General features: G+C 47.3%; 1 protein-coding gene across 4 annotated transcripts in view; it reads right to left on the bottom strand.

Moving 5' to 3' along the window:
- Nucleotides 1-9957, bottom strand: part of Stt3A (catalytic subunit 3A of the oligosaccharyltransferase complex) — a 41602-nt gene extending 31645 nt beyond the window's left edge. Inside the window, exons 1-2 of one of the 4 annotated variants that reach the window (XM_045762892.2) lie at nt 9825-9957; nt 7448-7562 (exon numbers count right to left, since the gene is read on the bottom strand). In XM_045762892.2, coding sequence (XP_045618848.1) covers nt 7448-7556 — 109 coding nt within the window. In that variant the 5' untranslated portion in view covers nt 7557-7562; nt 9825-9957. Of the gene's footprint in view, nt 1-7447; nt 7563-9517; nt 9670-9801 lie in introns of those variants that run through there. The other 3 variants (XM_069324518.1, XM_045762902.2, XM_045762907.2) reach the window with 3 other exon arrangements.
- Between the last annotated feature and the right edge of the window lie 7741 nt (nt 9958-17698).

Genomic DNA, 17698 nt, shown 5'->3' with positions numbered 1-17698 from the left:
GAAATGATCACTTCCATGGAGGTCATCAAGAACCTGCCACGTGAAATCTAAGTAAAGAGAAGAAGAGCAGAGAGAAAGATCAAGACAAGAAAGGGTGCGAGTCCGAGAGTCCAAATGAGTGGGCTCACCAGAATTCAGAAGAGACAGGGAAGAAGAGAGGAGAAACGGCTCAAGGAGGCGACCCCGGGTATTCGTCAGAACGTCACCCCAAAGAGAATGACGACAATTGAAGTCACCCAGCAGGAGCACAGGCTCCGGCAAGGAGTCCAGGAGGTGTTTCAAATCAGGAAGAGAGAGCGGGACACTCGGGGGGAGATAAATGGAACAAACTGTGTACCATTTCCCCACAAAGATACGAGCAGCAGAACAATGGAGAGGCGAAGGAAAAAGTAAAGGAACAAAGGGAACATCAGCCCGAATCAAAAGAGCAGAAGAATTAGAAGCCCCAGCAATGGCTGGGGGGGGGGAGAGAAAGGAATAGCCACGAAAACGACCAGGACGAGCACCAAGCATGGGCTCCTGGAGACAGACACAAAGGGGCGAAAACCGCGAAATCAGAAGTTGGAGTTCGAGGAAATTGGCGTAATAACCTCGAACGTTCCATTGAAGAATGGACAACGACGAGAAGAGAAAGGACAAAAACAGAGAACAAGGAAGAAACAAAGGCGAAAGACCAACAGAGCACGTTAAAGAATATCAGGGTCGGGATCAGGGTCAGCAAAGTCAGGGTTAGGGGGCATGGGTAAACTGAGCAAAGACGGAGGGAAGGAAACGGGAGAACAGAGCAGAGGTGGGCGGGCAGGGTCTGGAGGAGGAGGAGGAAGAGGAGGCGGCAACGGAGAGGAGCCGTCAAGGACAGCAGCAGGAGGAGGGGGAGTAGAAAGAGGGGAGCGCACCCCAGCAAGAGCAGCAACCGAAAGGGAAGCAGGGGCCAAAGAAACCTCCATAGCAGGAACAGGGGGCGCAAGCACTGAAACGGGAGGGGAAGGAGCAACAGAGCCAGAAGGAGGAGCTGAGGAAGAAAGCGAAGCCTTCTTACCCGCCGGGGAAGAGGAAGGAGAGGAGCCAGGCTTACGCTTCTGACTTAAAGAGACCGGTGTCCCAGCAACTACGTACCGGGCAACGGATTCCAGTGTCTCAACAGGAGAAGCCGAACGAGAGCACACACGACGGCCGTTAGGAGAGCGATGGACATCCGCCCGCACCGACAGGCGGTGGGGAGAGCCAATAGATGGAGGAAGAGGATGGGAAGGAGGATCGGAGGGGGACGAGGAAGAAGACACAGAAGACACGACAGACCGGGTAGAAGGAAGGGGAACCCCAGACAGAGGACCAGGAGGAGGATTCTTCGGGAGAGAACCCAAAGGAACAGAGGAGGGGGCAGTGGGCGCATCAGGGTCCAAGGCCCGGAAACGGTTGTGAGTCTGAGGAAGGCGGGAAGGACGAGGAGAGGAAGAGCGCAACACGCGAGCATAAGAGATATTAGCATAAGGCGGGAGCCGGCGAACCTGGCGCCTCGCCTCAGGAAAAGATAAACGCTCCCGGTGCTTCAGGTTGAGGACGGCTGCCTCAAGCTTGTAATGGACACACGCACGGGAGAAGGTAGGATGGGCCTCACCGCAGTTGAGGCAACGAGCCTGGGGAGAAGTGCACTCCGACTTAGAGTGACCTTCGCCACCACACAAAGGACAGAGAGAGACAGTCCCGGAGCAGCGGAGGGCACCATGCCCAAACCTCCAGCACTTGTTGCAGAGCCGAGGAGAAGGAATGTACTCCTGGACAGAGCACCTAGCACCAGCAAGAATGACAGAGGGTGGAAGGGTCCTACCATCAAAGGTAATCTTCACAACCCGGAGGGGTTGACGGCGACTACCACGAGGGGGACGAGTAAACGTGTCCACCTGGAGAATAGAATGGCCCTGGGCAGCGAGGATATGGCGAATATCGTCGTGGCAGTCGCGCAGGTCCCGAACACCAGTTGCAACATGGGGCGGGAGCAAAATAGTGCCAACACTGGCATTCAATTGAGCGTTCTTCGAGACCCGAACGGGGGTCTCGCCAAGGCAGGATAAGGCAGCCAAGCGGGAAGCAGCATCCTGAGAAGGAGCAGCAACGACACGTGTACCGAGACGAGTGGGGTTGAAAGTAATGGAGGCATCCACGGAATCAATGAGATGTCGATGAAGGGAGAAATCGTCAGGAGGCGCAGAATCAAGAGGGAGGAGATCAAAATATTTGGCCCACGAAGCGGGACCAAACAAGGCTTGATAGGTAGCAGAACTGGAAGGAATCGAGCGAGGGCGGCCGTGACGAGAACGGCGGTGAGAACCCCCAGAGAGAGAGGGGTTAAAAGGCGCAGTAGTTACAACTAGAGAAGGAGCCGCGCCAGGGGACGAGGTAGTCACCACTGGGGGCTTGGGGCTCGACCCAACCACAGAGGAGGGAGGGGAGCCAGGGGAAGGAGTCAGAGAGGCCAAAGGAGGAGCAAGGTCGGGGCCCAATGCAGCGGAGGCTACAGAGCCCGGTCTTCCAATACGGACCGACTCGGGGGCTTGGTCGCCCACCCCACGAGCCTGAAAAGGTAAGCCAGAAGCAGCCGAAACAGGGATCATCATCTTGACGAAATTAAGAATTCACTCACGAATGAGCCCCCACACCCACCATGGAGCCACAATTAGAGGCAGGACACCCAACAAGAAGCTATCGCCGATCTTGTCGGGGCCTCCTAGGGGTGCGTCGTGAGTATACGCCCCACAAACGCCACCTTAAGAAACCGACAGTCCGTCGAGATCGGGTTCAGTGACGAAGTGGGGATTGACAATAAAAGGGTCCCCTCGCTCTCGACGTCGGGTACTGCAGTTCTACGGGTGCATGAGTATGCCTCCTCAAGCACCCGGGCGTCAAAATAGAAGAAGTCCATGGAAGAACCAGAACGAGCAAAAGGTCGGCAGGAAACGGCAAGCAGATAGGAGAAGAGGGGGGAGAAAAACGAAACAGAAGGAAAAGGAAAAGGTGCCCAGCAGAATTGGAGAGGACGGCAGCAGGAGCACAAGGCTAGAAAAGGACAGAGGACTGTCCTAAGGAGCATCACACTCCAGCAGCCGCCCACGAAGCCCCCACACGGCGACAACGAGCTGAGCGGGGAGGGGGGAATTAGGTATAAAATTTAGTTTGAAGTGAGGTTTTTGGGTAGTCAGGAACGGATTATTTCATTTCCCATTATTTCTTATGGGGAAATTAGCTTCGGATTACAAGTTTTCGGAATACGAGCCGTCTCCAGGAACGGATTAAACTCTTAAACCGAGGTACCACTGTATTATATTCTCAGAATAATAAAACACCGTTCTTGCTGTTATTACACTGCATATATATTTTACATGTAACTACCTACATTGCACGCACCATTATGAACCATTGAGTGGTTCTGGTGGGGTGTAGCAATCTTGTAACCAGTTACGTAGAGTTCAGCCTACCGCGTGTTTTGCACAATGTTGGAACTGCATGCACTCACTATATTATATTTTCTTTGTGTGTCTAAATGCTTTTATCTTCTGTTTTCATGTGGAATAATGAATTGGGAGGTCAATAATGCTATTTGTATCAAAGAACATGTTGAACATAGAAATGTACACATTTGTCACTAATATAAGGACAATACTATATTCTATGAACAATAAAACTGTTGTTGCTGTTATTCTATTATACACTACTTTACATAATGTTATAAATTAAATTTTTATTTATAATTGAATGTTATAATAATATATTTTGTTATAATTAAATTTTTAGGGACCATTTGAACAACTAAGCAGTTTTGGCAAGTGCATATTTAACACAAATCTGTAGCTGCATGCACTGTATACATAATACAGTATTCTCTTTATTTTTTAATGTTTTTATCAAGGGTTTTATACAAGTGGAATGATGCATTAGGCTTTCAATAATGTGTCGCACAATTCCCTTGCAAAGCAGGGTAAACTGCCTCTTCCCTCTCGCCTTCGTCGTCGACATCTTCATCACGACAACATCTTCATCACGACGACAATTCATCACGACGACATCTTCATCACGACGACATCTTCATCACGACGACATCTTCATCACGACGACATCTTCATCACGACGACATCTTCATCACGACGACATCTTCATCACGACGACATCTTCATCACGTCGACATCTTCATCACGTCGACATCTTCATCACGTCGACATCTTCATCACGTCGACATCTTCATCACGACGACATCTTCATCACGACAAAAATTCATCAGCAGCAAGTATAACGTTTCAATATCTACGTATGTGGTGGCGTCCCAGACATGCAGACATGCTAGATGCTCCAGCCACAAGGCATCCCCTTCCCCCCACCACCACCACCACCACCACCACAGAGACTCCAGACAGTAGTTGTCTCGCCGCTCCTCATTTAGAAAAGCTGACACAGGATGTGAAGTCACCGGTATAGGCATATATAGTATAGGGCCCGACCGGCTACCTTAACCCCTCAAACCACGCATATCATATATAAATGATATCAGTGACAAAACCGAAACCGCGCACATCATTTATATATGATTTCGTGTCTAGCGCTATAATTTAAACTCCCCGCCTGTGATAGGGGCAGCTATAGTACAGCCACGACCGATAGTTGCCAGATGCCACCTAGAAAAAAAATCCAGGCCAACATTCTTGGGTGTTACAGCGTCAGTATTGAGCAAGCCACCAAGGCTGGCGCACGCAGCACGAGCTCACAGCACCGCTGTTCAGCTTGTGACTTACAAATACCATAATATAAATGATACTGCTATTATTTAGCAGTGATAGTATTACTGAAGCCCCCTGACTGTGATAAAACTGACCAGGATTCTGATAATAGCAGGATTGTGGTGATATTTAGCGCTGTGCTTCATGGAGGGAGGAGTAAGGCTGTGGGAGGGAGGGTTGTGGCGTCGTCTTCTGACTGTGTGTGGCCACCATTTATTGACTGCACTCACCATACCAGCTTAGTGGTTCGCCATGGTGAACACAAATGTAGATACTTATATATAACGTGTGTATAGTGTGAGATAACAGCGAGAGGAGTAGGTTGGGAGCCGCCATTTTGGTGAGGGAGGAGCGTCGTCTGCACGACTTGGCATGGTGTTTACTGATGGCCACTATGGTCTTTGGGCACCATACCAGCTTATTTGTTCAGGTATAGTGAATAAAACAGGTAGATACTTATATATAATGTGTGTATATAGCGTAATAACACCACAAACAATATTGTTGGATGACAAATATTAGTGCGTCTGGCCTTGAGGGCGGCCGCCGATCAGCTGACTGTGTGAGTAGCTACGTCTTATGGCCTTCACTCGCCATACAAACTTAGATGTACAGTTATGGTGAACAAAACATGTAAATACGTATATATAACGTCTGTGTATAGTGAATAAATACAAAAGAGTATTGTGGGAGGTGAATGAGGGTGAGTGAGGTGGTGTTGAGGGATGGAGTGGCAGTGAGTGGCTCGCTGGTGTTTGGCTGTCACTCCTCGTTGCTTTTTGACTCGCAAGACCAACTAAGTAGTTCGTTATGGTGTACAAAACATGCAAATATTTATATATAACCTGTGTATATAGTGTAACAACAGCAAAACTATTTGTTTATTGTTTTATGAACATAATAATTGAATCACTAATATGCACACCATAATTTTGAGTACAGCGATGGTTCACACATTTTATAATATAAATATACCACAATTCACTGTATGGAATAATATTACTGCAAAAAAAACTAAGAAAAAATTAGAGACATTGAAATAATTAGGTAATAATATATTTGCGGCAACTGCCGTCTGACAGCTCGGGCGGAGTAGAACTCATCTGGCGAAGGCTCTGCCAACGCCCTTTTTTTGCCACACTTCCCTACCCTATTGCGACTAAAATATACCACCTACGATTTTTTTGTTATTTTTTCCGTGATCAGGGAACAAAAATGAACACTTCTATAAGCCGAAAGAATTTTTTGGAATTTTTTTTTTTGTTGCGCCTGTGGGTGTGAATTCCATTTGGGCCCCTAGCGGTTTGAGGGTTAAGTAAGTAATTATCAAAAGAAGGCACCAAACCGGGAAGGCTATGTGGCACCATCAAATGTGCGGAATAATCAGAGGGCGCTAAATATCACCAAGGATGCCAATACGAGAACAAAAACGCGCAAGGCGAACGATATCAAAAGTATCCGAGCCGGCTACCTTAAGCCAGTGTCTCCAGGTGCTCTCGGGTCATCACTGCTTGCTGCCAATATTCTGCCTGCAAGCCATTGCATGCCCAGTTTGTGATGGTTTGTGGACATATTCATAAGCCACTTTTTTGTTTGTTTGTTTGTTTGCATTACTAAAATTGTTTAATTTAACTTTACCTTTCATGTGTTCTTTTCATTATTTGCTATTATGTAACAGCCAACATTTGTAAGTCAAGCTTTGATGTAAATTATGTTCAATTCTTTTTTGGGAAGTAAATTTGTTATATTTCTTGCCCGAGTATACTTTAATACCTGCCCACTTTTCACAATGCAAAGCCCAAATGCAGTATATTCGTGTGTTCAATGCACGCGTGAAGATCAACACCTGCTGGGTAAAAGCTGTAATAACCTTCTCACGAAACAAATGTTACCGATATCAGCGAACATGTAGAATAGAGGTACACATGGCTATATTCATGTCATTAATGAGTTCAATATTGCATTCATTGTAAGATTCAAGGGGCAAAATTAAGTTTATATGGGGCCCAAAAATGGCAGCCCAAAAGAAGAGTATCAGTTATTTGTTATCACAGAATGTGTAGAATAGAGGTACAGTTATATTCGTGTCACTATTTTGAGTTCAATATTGCGTTCAATATAAGATTTTAGGTGCTAAATTCAGCTTAAATGGAAGAGCCCAAAAATAACAGATGTGTCTTTGAACCACTTTGAACCCAGTCAATCCCTGAACTGTGGGGGGGGGAGGGATCAGAACATGCCAGTAAGCATTTTGCAGACACACACAAATAAGCCAAGACTGACTAAACCATCTGCTGAACCTAGAAAATGGTGGTTATACAGGAAGTTCGACAAAGAATACAAGCACTGTACAGTGCTGTTGCTTGAAGTGGCCTGTGGACCCCAATGGATCCCAATCAACAGACAAAGACCAGGTTCAACTTCATACGAGAATAAAAAAAAAAAAATCTTGGTCTTGAATACAACACATATCCCCATACAATTCTTTGCAAAAAGTTAAATGGAAAAAAAAGAATTATGTTACACTACACAGTGCTGTGCATAACATAACCCATCATTAAAAATAAAACAATCGATATTGCAAAACATCACTAAATATCCAAAGCAGAATTTGTGACAAATTATAAAATGAGTAACTCTAAAACCAAGACACAAGTCCCAGTATTCAAAACAATACATACACAGAATTGCAGCCAGAGAGAGAACTGCCATCTTGAGCAGTGTGTCTTGCTTCTCAACTGACATGCGCATCCATCCTCGCGTCCGATAATTTAATATTGGAACAGACATCTTGCACTGGAAATAAACACAAGACATTAGCACAAGTGTAATAAGGACTTCTTTAAGATAAGGTAATTATGAGAAGAAAGCAGTAAGCTAGTGTAAGTATATAGCACATGCAAGGGATGGGCATTTGTGGGCAAGGACCTGGGATATGAGGACCTGGGATTTGTGGGCAAGGGACCTGGGATATGAGGACGGAGTGAAGGAATGGTGGGGGGGGGGGGCACAACCCCTTGGACCATCTAGCGCCAACACTGCAACCATCATGGTTGTCGCCCTACCAACCAGTCCAAGTGGTTGTCTAAGCTCATGACTACTCGTATCCCAGAAAATTGTTCAAGTGGAGGGAAGAAGAGAAAGCGCGAAGTCATTACGACTGTATAGCACTTGGAACGGGTCATGATAAGCATTTGGGATGGGACGGGGTGAAAGGAATGGTGTCCAACCACTTTGACGGTCAGGGATTGAACACCGACCTGTATAAAGTGAGACCGTCACTACTGTCCACCGCAAGTGGTTGGACGAGCTCATTAGCTTTAAATACAAACATTCTTAGCATTCACTGCCACTTACATCCCCAGTGCCACCTCCGTTTGCAATCCAAAAATATTACACTGGGATACTTAGCATGTCATCCTTGGCTAAATTCTTGGACATTCTTAGTATATCATTGACAGAGTTCTCTCAATTCTTTACTTTACTTATAATTAATATATATACAGAAAGTGCAACTTCAATTTAGAGTCTACAGTTGCAATGCACACTTTCCAGGCGGGATTTACTCCCTGGTGCTTCACTGAACAAGTGTTCAGAGATTTGGTGAGACAAGGGATGTGCAGAGTATTATTATTACTATTTGCTTAGCAATCATAGCCAGAGTTGACAGACCCAGGGAAAAGTTGCCCATAATAATAAATTGAAAAAAAAATTCACTTAGTGACTATACCCAAAGATTTCACAAAGTTGAAGGTTAGGGTACAGTCAGCGAGATGAAGGCGAGGGTAGGTCGGAGAGGTTATCTCGAGATGATTTCGGGGCTTTTTAGTGTCCCCGCGGCCCGGTCTTCGACCAGGCCTCCACCCCCAGGAAGCAGCCCGTGACAGCTGACTAACACCCAGGTACCTATTTTACTGCTAGGTAACAGGGGCATAGGGTGAAAGAAACTCTGCCCAATGTTTCTCGCCGGCGCCTGGGAGCGAACCCGGGACCACAGGATCACAAGTCCAGCGTGCTGTCCGCTCGGCCGACCGGCTCCCAGGTGAAGATCACGGTGGTATAAATAATGGTACAGTATGTGTGTGTGTTTGTGTTCACCTAGTTGTTCTTGCGGGGGTTGAGCTCTGCTCTTTTGGCCTACCTCTAAACTGTTACCAACTACTACTACTCCCCCTCCCCCCAGGAAGCAGCCCGTAGCAGTTGTCTAACTCCCAGGTACCCATTTACTGCTAGGTAACAGGTGCATCAGGGTGAAGGAAACTCCCCATTTGTTTTTCCGGCGGTGCCGGAGGATCGAACCCCGATCCCTACGAGTCTAGAGCGCTGTCCACTCAGCCACCACTCGCCTGTGTGTGTGTGGGTGTTCGTAACTTGATGAATCACCTAACACGAATGTTTCAGTAACATGTTTCAATTGACGCCTGGGGTTTACCTGGCATGCCATTATAACAGTGAAAAGGATATGAACATAATACACAATGGTGTTGGGTTCTGGGCGATGACAGTTCCTGGTTCCGGTCCTACAGCAGGACACACATTTGACCACTATTTTTTCCTTTTCACCTGGTACCTCTGTTCACCTAGCAATATGTAGCAGCAGGGAGTTAGGACACTATTGTGGCTAGCATCCTGTAGGATGTCACGTAGTTACGAATGGGAGGGCCGTCAACGAGCCTAACTAGGCGCCCCTGCCCCGTAACTGGGATAGGAGGGACTTGCCACCGGGGCGACTTATCCCAACCCCGTCCTACCTCAAGCTGACCTAAACTGCTGAATTCCCAGTTCCGTTGGCCTAGGGCGAGGCGGCTCACTGCTACAGGAGCCTCCTACAGGTGGCTGGTGTAATATTAGCCAGCCGGGTGCAGGTGTCGGGCGCCCATTGGTCGAGGGCCGGCGTCCTCCCTCTCCCTGGTAAACAAACTCCCTCAACACCCTTTACAGCCCCTAAACCACCCTTAACCCGCCCTGGGCGGCCTCCTGGCACCTTCACAGGGCACCAGGTGGCACTGGGGCCAGTTATCACTAGGGGACACACATAGAAAAGTCAGTAAATAAGACCTGGCGTGGGTGTAGGCGGCGCGCGGGTCAGCTGGGAGGTGACAGCTGACGCGGGACAACACAGCGGTGCGTGGCCGGCCGCCCTGACACGTGACGCCCGACACCCGCAACCTTCACTATACACTACCTCAGGCCACTAATACCACTGCCCTCCACCACGACAGCAAGCCCACGGCTTGTCGAAGCTCCCCCTATTTGCCCTGAGGATTTTTGCCACCTGTACTTTAAAAGTTAACAAAGTTTTGGCATTTTCGCTTTTGGCGGGTAGGCAGTTCCCACCTAATATTTACTTCAATTTACCCGAGGGCCACTAATACTAGTGGCCTCGACGAGAACAGGAAGCCGGTGGCTTGTCGAAGGTCCCCCCCCCCATTGGTTCTCATAAACTTTTCCAGCTGTACTTTAAAAGTTAACACAATTTTGGCATTTACGGCTTCGGCGGGTAGGCGGTTCCTGCCTGATATTTACCTGAATTTACCTGAGGGCCACTAACACTAGGAACCTCAACGAGGACAGGAAGCCGCCAGATTGTCGAAGGTCCCCTCCATTTGTCTTGATGATCTTTTCCAGATAAATTTTAAAATTTAACAGTTTGGCATTTACGGATTCGGTGGGTAGGCGGTTCCATTGGTTTATGTATAATTCCATGGGTTTATATGCTGTTTCATGTTTATATATATATTCACTGGGCCCTCTATACACATTCCTCTGTGTATATACACTGAGAGTATATACCTAACTATAAAGTGTATTTGCTGATTGGTCAGTAAGGTAGTGGCTGGCTTCGATCGCCCTTGTAACGGTTCTATTGTTACGTAAAGTATGGTGACAAATAAACACAGACACTAAGATACTATACATATATTTGGTCGAATATACAGAAGTACACAGGTGATACGTTGGTGTGAGTTGAGCGCACTGAGCGTCGGTACAGTATCTCGCAAGTGTCTGCTCTAGACCACACTTGAAAGTAGACTCTGGATAATGTTTGCTATTGCTGCTTATATGCCCGGGCAACGCCTCACCTCATTCATCTCCAAAGATTGACAGGAATATTAACAAAGCATTTGGAGCGAGTATATTATTGGGATAATCTACTCGCTACAGAACTCCCCCTCCCAGGGGATGAAAGGAAAAATACTTGATCAAGGAACTTAGCTGGTCGGTGAATTGTACGCCCTGCTCGCGTTACATAACCATCAAAGTTAACTTCCTCCTCTTCGCTGATGTCATCTAACTGGGGTCGTAGGGTGGGAGGTCGCACAGGATCGTCCGTCGTCGTAGGAGGCGGTGCTGCTGGTAACTGTGGTCGAAAAGTGAACTGCGTAGTCGGCGGATGTGTCTCTGGATTTAGCAGTGTCGCAGACGTTGAGACGAAGCCTGGAGCAGAGCAGAGAGCTGAGTGAGGCCGGAGTCGTGGAGCTCTATGTGGGAGAGCGTGGCGGCTCGATTGAGAATTGTGAGTGTCTAAACTCGGGGAGCGAGAGCGTGGCGGCTCGATGCGGTCGTAGTCTGCTGTCTGCTCTGTGTCGAAGCTGTAGCGTCTTGGGTTGATTAGGACTGTACACGCCGAGTACTACATTGTTGACTGTGGAAATTGTAGTCTGGTACTAAAAGATGTAGGCAGTGTGTGGACAAGCTCGGTGTAGCAGGAGAGAAGAATGTGCATAATTGTTGCGTCCTTGGGTCGCTGGTGGAGCATTTAGATCCGGGGCGGATGGGCTCGGGCACCAGGACATTAGGAGGTAATGTAGGCACGTAGTTAGGACAACGAGGTAATCACATCTAGAGCTGAATTGTCCTGAAGGCGACGAAGTGTCGGAAACGCAAGCTGTAAGTCCTGTACTGCGCAAAGTGCTTGAGTCGCCGAGTATCAAAATGCAGTGAACGTGTAGATGAATCTGACGAAAGAGCAGCTTTCGTGGGCGTAGGACAAGCAGTGTCCTGGCAGCGACGGAGAGTCGGCAGGACAAGCTGAAGATCCAACATGATGTAATCATTGATGAGGCTGTCAGATGAGTGAGTAACGATCGTGGAGCAGCAAGCCGTAGTAGATGAAAATGCAGAGATGGACACGATGAAAATCATAGCTGTGGCTAGGGTAATGGCAGTATTCCATCACAGCAAACAGTAGCAGTAGAGGTCCAGTGAGAGTCCATGTTGTAGTCCATCGTGGCTGGGTATCGTCGAAACTTCGTGAAGGTCGAAAATAGCCTCCATCTGCATGAACCAAAATTCTGAATCATCTGCGTTGTATGCTGGAAACCTGGTAGATAAATCCATGACGAAGATCTAGTTTGTGACTAGGTGTTCTTTTTCACTCACTGGGTCACCAATGTAACGGTTCTATTGTTACGTAAAGTATGGTGACAAATAAACACAGACACTAAGATACTATACATATATTTGGTCGAATATACAGAAGTACACAGGTGATACGTTGGTGTGAGTTGAGCGCACTGAGCGTCGGTACAGTATCTCGCAAGTGTCTGCTCTAGACCACACTTGAAAGTAGACTCTGGTTAATGTTTGCTATTGCTGCTTATATGCCCGGGCAACGCCTCACCTCATTCATCTCCAAAGATTGACAGGAATATTAACAAAGCATTTGGAGCGTGTATATTATTGGGATAATCTACTCGCTACACCCTCTAGTAGTTGAATACTGAACTAAAATCTACATAAAGTCCATATATGAATGGTCAGATAAGTGACAAATGCCCTTTAATAATACTAACTGTAGCAACTATATCAAGATATCATATACTTGCTCCAAACCTCCATTAACTGAGGTGAGGATACTGAGACAGCAGTCTCTTAGTTCTGCGGAACCTGTCTCTAAGCGACCAACACACGGCCACAAGACTGGCAGGTTGTTGTGATATAGAGAGACGCGAGACGCTGCATGTGGGGCGTAACCACCCACGCCACAACTACCACATTAATAACACTACCTTCCTTGACTGACAAGCAAGGGGACCTTGCAGTGAGCATCCATCATTCACTGAAATTTGCTCAACAATTTTTTGTTTACCAGACCACACACTAGAAGGTGAAGGGACGACGACGTTTCGGTCCGTCCTGGACCATTCTCAAGTCACTTGTACAACAATTGCTCAACAATTGTCATCTGCAATACAAAAAATGCTAACCAAACTCTTGCAATAATCAATCGTGCATTTGACTTCAAGGAAAAGAAGGTAGTCATTCAATTGTATAAATCTCTGGTGCTCCCCATTTGGAGTACTGTATCCAATCACAGAGACTTCGTCTTCAGGAGGACATTGTTGCTCTGGAGAAAGTGCAACACCGGGCAACAAAATAATTCCAGAGCTAAGTCACCTCTCACACCAGGACGGGTTGAGGGCCGCAGGGCTGACAACACTACCCACCAGGACGGGTTGAGGGCCGCAGGGCTAACAACACTACCCACCAGGACGGGTTGAGGGCCGCAGGGCTGACAATACTACCCACCAGGACGGGTTGAGGGCCGCAGGGCTGACAACACTACCCACCAGGACGGGTTGAGGGCCGCAGGGCTGACAATACTACCCACCAGGACGGGTTGAGGGCCGCAGGGCTGACAACACTACCCACCAGGACGGGTTGAGGGCCGCAGGGCTAACAACACTACCCACCAGGACGGGTTGAGGGCCGCAGGGCTAACAACACTACCCACCAGGACGGGTTGAGGGCCGCAGGGCTAACAACACTACCCACCAGGACGGGTTGAGGGCCGCAGGGCTAACAACACTACCCACCAGGACGGGTTGAGGGCCGCAGGGCTGACAACACTACCCACCAGGACGGGTTGAGGGCCGCAGGGCTGACAACATTACCCACCAGGACGGGTTGAGGGCCGCAGGGCTAACAACACTACCCACCAGGACGGGTTGAGGGCCGCAGGGCTAACAACACTACCCACCAGGACGGGTTGAGGGCCGCAGGGCTAACAACACTACCCACCAGGACGGGTTGAGGGCCGCAGGGCTAACAACACTACCCACCAGGACGGGTTGAGGGCCGCAGGGCTGACAACACTACCCACCAGGACGGGTTGAGGGCCGCACGGCTGACAACATTACCCACCAGGACGGGTTGAGGGCCGCAGGGCTAACAACACTACCCACCAGGACGGGTTGAGGGCCGCAGGGCTAACAACACTACCCACCAGGACGGGTTGAGGGCCGCAGGGCTGACAACACTACCCACCAGGACGGGTTGAGGGCCGCAGGGCTGACAACATTACCCACCAGGACGGGTTGAGGGCCGCAGGGCTGACAACACTACCCACCAGGACGGGTTGAGGGCCGCAGGGCTAACAACACTACCCACCAGGACGGGTTGAGGGCCGCAGGGCTGACAACACTACCCACCAGGACGGGTTGAGGGCCGCAGGGCTGACAACACTACCCACCAGGACGGGTTGAGGGCCGCAGGGCTGACAACACTACCCACCAGGACGGGTTGAGGGCCGCAGGGCTGACAACACTACCCACCAGGACGGGTTGAGGGCCGCAGGGCTGACAACACTACCCACCAGGACGGGTTGAGGGCCGCAGGGCTGACAACACTACCCACCAGGACGGGTTGAGGGCCGCAGGGCTGACAACACTACCCACCAGGACGGGTTGAGGGCCGCAGGGCTAACAATACTACCCACCAGGACGGGTTGAGGGCCGCAGGGCTAACAACACTACCCACCAGGACGGGTTGAGGGCCGCAGGGCTGACAACATTACCCACCAGGACGGGTTGAGGGCCGCAGGGCTGACAACACTACCCACCAGGACGGGTTGAGGGCCGCAGGGCTGACAACACTACCCACCAGGACGGGTTGAGGGCCGCAGGGCTAACAACACTACCCACCAGGACGGGTTGAGGGCCGCAGGGCTGACAACACTACCCACCAGGACGGGTTGAGGGCCGCAGGGCTGACAACACTACCCACCAGGACGGGTTGAGGGCCACAGGGCTGACAACACTACCCACCAGGACGGGTTGAGGGCCGCAGGGCTGACAACACTACCCACCAGGACGGGTTGAGGGCCACAGGGCTGACAACACTACCCACCAGGCATGACACGGCCGACCTCATTGTAACTTCTTATATACTGAACAGTTTGGAGGATGTTGATCCGGTCCACTTCTGAAGGTCAGATGTAACACAAACAAGGAACAACAGTGACAAGCTCAACAAGCCACAATGTAACACAAACAAGGAACAACAGTGACAAGCTCAACAAGCCACAATGTAACACAAACAAGGAACAACAGTGTCAAGCTCAACAAGCCACAAAGTAACACAAACAAGGAACAACAGTGACAAGCTCAACAAGCCACAATGTAACACAAACAAGGAACAACAGTGACAAGCTCAACAAGCCACAATGTAACACAAACAAGGAACAACAGTGACAAGCTCAACAAGCCACAATGTAACACAAACAAGGAACAACAGTGACAAGCTCAACAAGCCACAATGTAACACAAACAAGGAACAACAGTGACAAGCTCAACAAGCCACAATGTAACACAAACAAGGAACAACAGTGACAAGCTCAACAAGCCACAATGTAACACAAACAAGGAACAACAGTGACAAGCTCAACAAGCCACAATGTAACACAAACAAGGAACAACAGTGACAAGCTCAACAAGCCACAATGTAACACAAACAAGGAACAACAGTGACAAGCTCAACAAGCCACAATGTAACACAAACAAGGAACAACAGTGACAAGCTCAACAAGCCACAATGTAACACAAACAAGGAACAACAGTGACAAGCTCAACAAGCCACAATGTAACACAATATTAACAAATTTACAACAACAACAATGTAACAGATTCACTACAAACGACAAGGAAGTGTGCGAGGAACTCAATAAGAAATTCCAGGATGTCTTCACATTAGAGCAAGGGGAAGTTCCAGAGATAAGAGAGGGAATAGCTAACCAGGAACCACTGGAAGAGTTTGAGATTACCAGTGGGGAAGTAAGGAAGTGTTTACTAGAGTTGGATGTGACAAAGGCTATAGGCCCAGATGGAATGTCCCCTTGGATACTAAAGGAAGGAGCAGAAGCACTGTGCCTGCCACTCTCCATAGTGTATAACAAATCACTGGTAACAGGGGAACTGCCAGAAATTTGGAAGACTGCTAACGTAGTCCCGATATACAAGAAGGGCCTGAGAAAGGCCTTTGACACTGTTAATCACAATTACCTCTTATGTAAACTCCATCATTATGGAATCCGAGGTCATGCACTGGACTATATCCAATCCTGTCTTAGTGATAGACACCAATGTGTAGCCATCAATAATATAATCTCTCCCACTCTACCAATAACCGTTGGAGTGCCACAGGGCAGCATTTTCGGACCTCTCCTATTTCTTATATACATCAATGATCTGCCTAATGTCTCTAACATTCTGAAACCTATTTTGTTTGCTGATGATACTACCCTCATCTACTCTAACCTCAATCCACACACACTAAATAATGTTGTTAATAATGAACTAAAAAAAGTCCACTTATGGATGTCAACCAACAAACTAACACTTAACATAGAAAAGACCTACTACATCCTATTTGGAAGCAAATCTACAAATGCAATTCAGCTTCAGATAGACAATGTAAACATTAGCAATAAAAATGATGGTAAGTTTCTTGGCCTATTCCTAGACAAGAGACTCAACTTCAGTACCCACATACAACACATAACTAAGAAAGTCTCTAAAACAGTTGGTATACTCTCCAAAATCAGATATTATGTACCTAACTCTGCTCTCATCTCTCTATATTATGCACTAATCTATCCCTATCTTAATTATGGTATCTGTGCATGGGGTTCAACCACTGCAAACCACCTCAAGTCCATCATCACCCAGCAAAAATCTGCTATCAGAATAATAACAAATTCTGCTTTCAGACAATACTCAGCCCCCTTGTTTAACTCCCTTAACATGCTAAACATAATCTCACTCCACAAATTCTCTTGTGTCAACTACATTTACAAAACCCTGTTCTTAAATGCAAATCCTGCTCTGAAACTCTCCCTGGACAGATGCAATAGGACCCATTATCACCACACCAGAAATAAATATCTCTTTGATATCCCCAGAGTCAAACTTAATTTGTGTAAACACTCTATGCAAGTAAAGGGACCCAGTTTATGGAACTCACTCCCTAATGAATTGAAAAGCTGTCCAACTTTTGCGTCATTCAAAGACAATACTAAAAAGTACCTAATTTCATCTTCCTAGTAGTTTAACCTTTTGCTTTAAAATTGCACTGTATCTATTGCTACCCAATCTCCCAATCTTTATGTACCCAATCTGAACATCTTTACCATCGTGATCATTGCTGTCTTCTTATATGTGCTGTCAATCTGCTGTATGGTGTCTGTTAATCTTGTTTAAATTACCAATCAAGTTGTCAATGTAATCAATCAGAGCTCTAATATACCAATGTGCTTAAAAAACTTACTAATCTCTCTCATCTCATTTTTTTTCTTGCAATGTATTTGTTATCATTTTATTAATTCTGATAGAATTTACCTACTTAAAATTATCTGTTAGATTAAGGACCTGCCCGAAACGCTGCGCGTACTAGTGGCTTTACAAGATTGTAAATACTATGCTATGTATTCTCTCTAACCCAATGTACCTTCATGTATATTTATAAATAAATAAATAAATAAATAAATAAATAAATAAATAAATAAATAAATAAATAAATAAATAAATAAATAAATAAATAAATAAATAATAAATAAATAAATAAATAAGGGGGATAGACAGGAGGCACTGAACTACAGGCCAGTGTCCCTAACCTGCATACCATGCAAGCTGATGGAGAAGATTGTGCGAAGA

This window comes from Procambarus clarkii, chromosome 14 (genome assembly GCF_040958095.1).
Source record: "Procambarus clarkii isolate CNS0578487 chromosome 14, FALCON_Pclarkii_2.0, whole genome shotgun sequence".
NCBI classification, from domain to species: Eukaryota; Metazoa; Arthropoda; class Malacostraca; order Decapoda; family Cambaridae; genus Procambarus; species Procambarus clarkii.
Note: the sequence above shows the minus strand (reverse complement) of the source record. Positions and strands in the feature narration are given on the sequence as shown.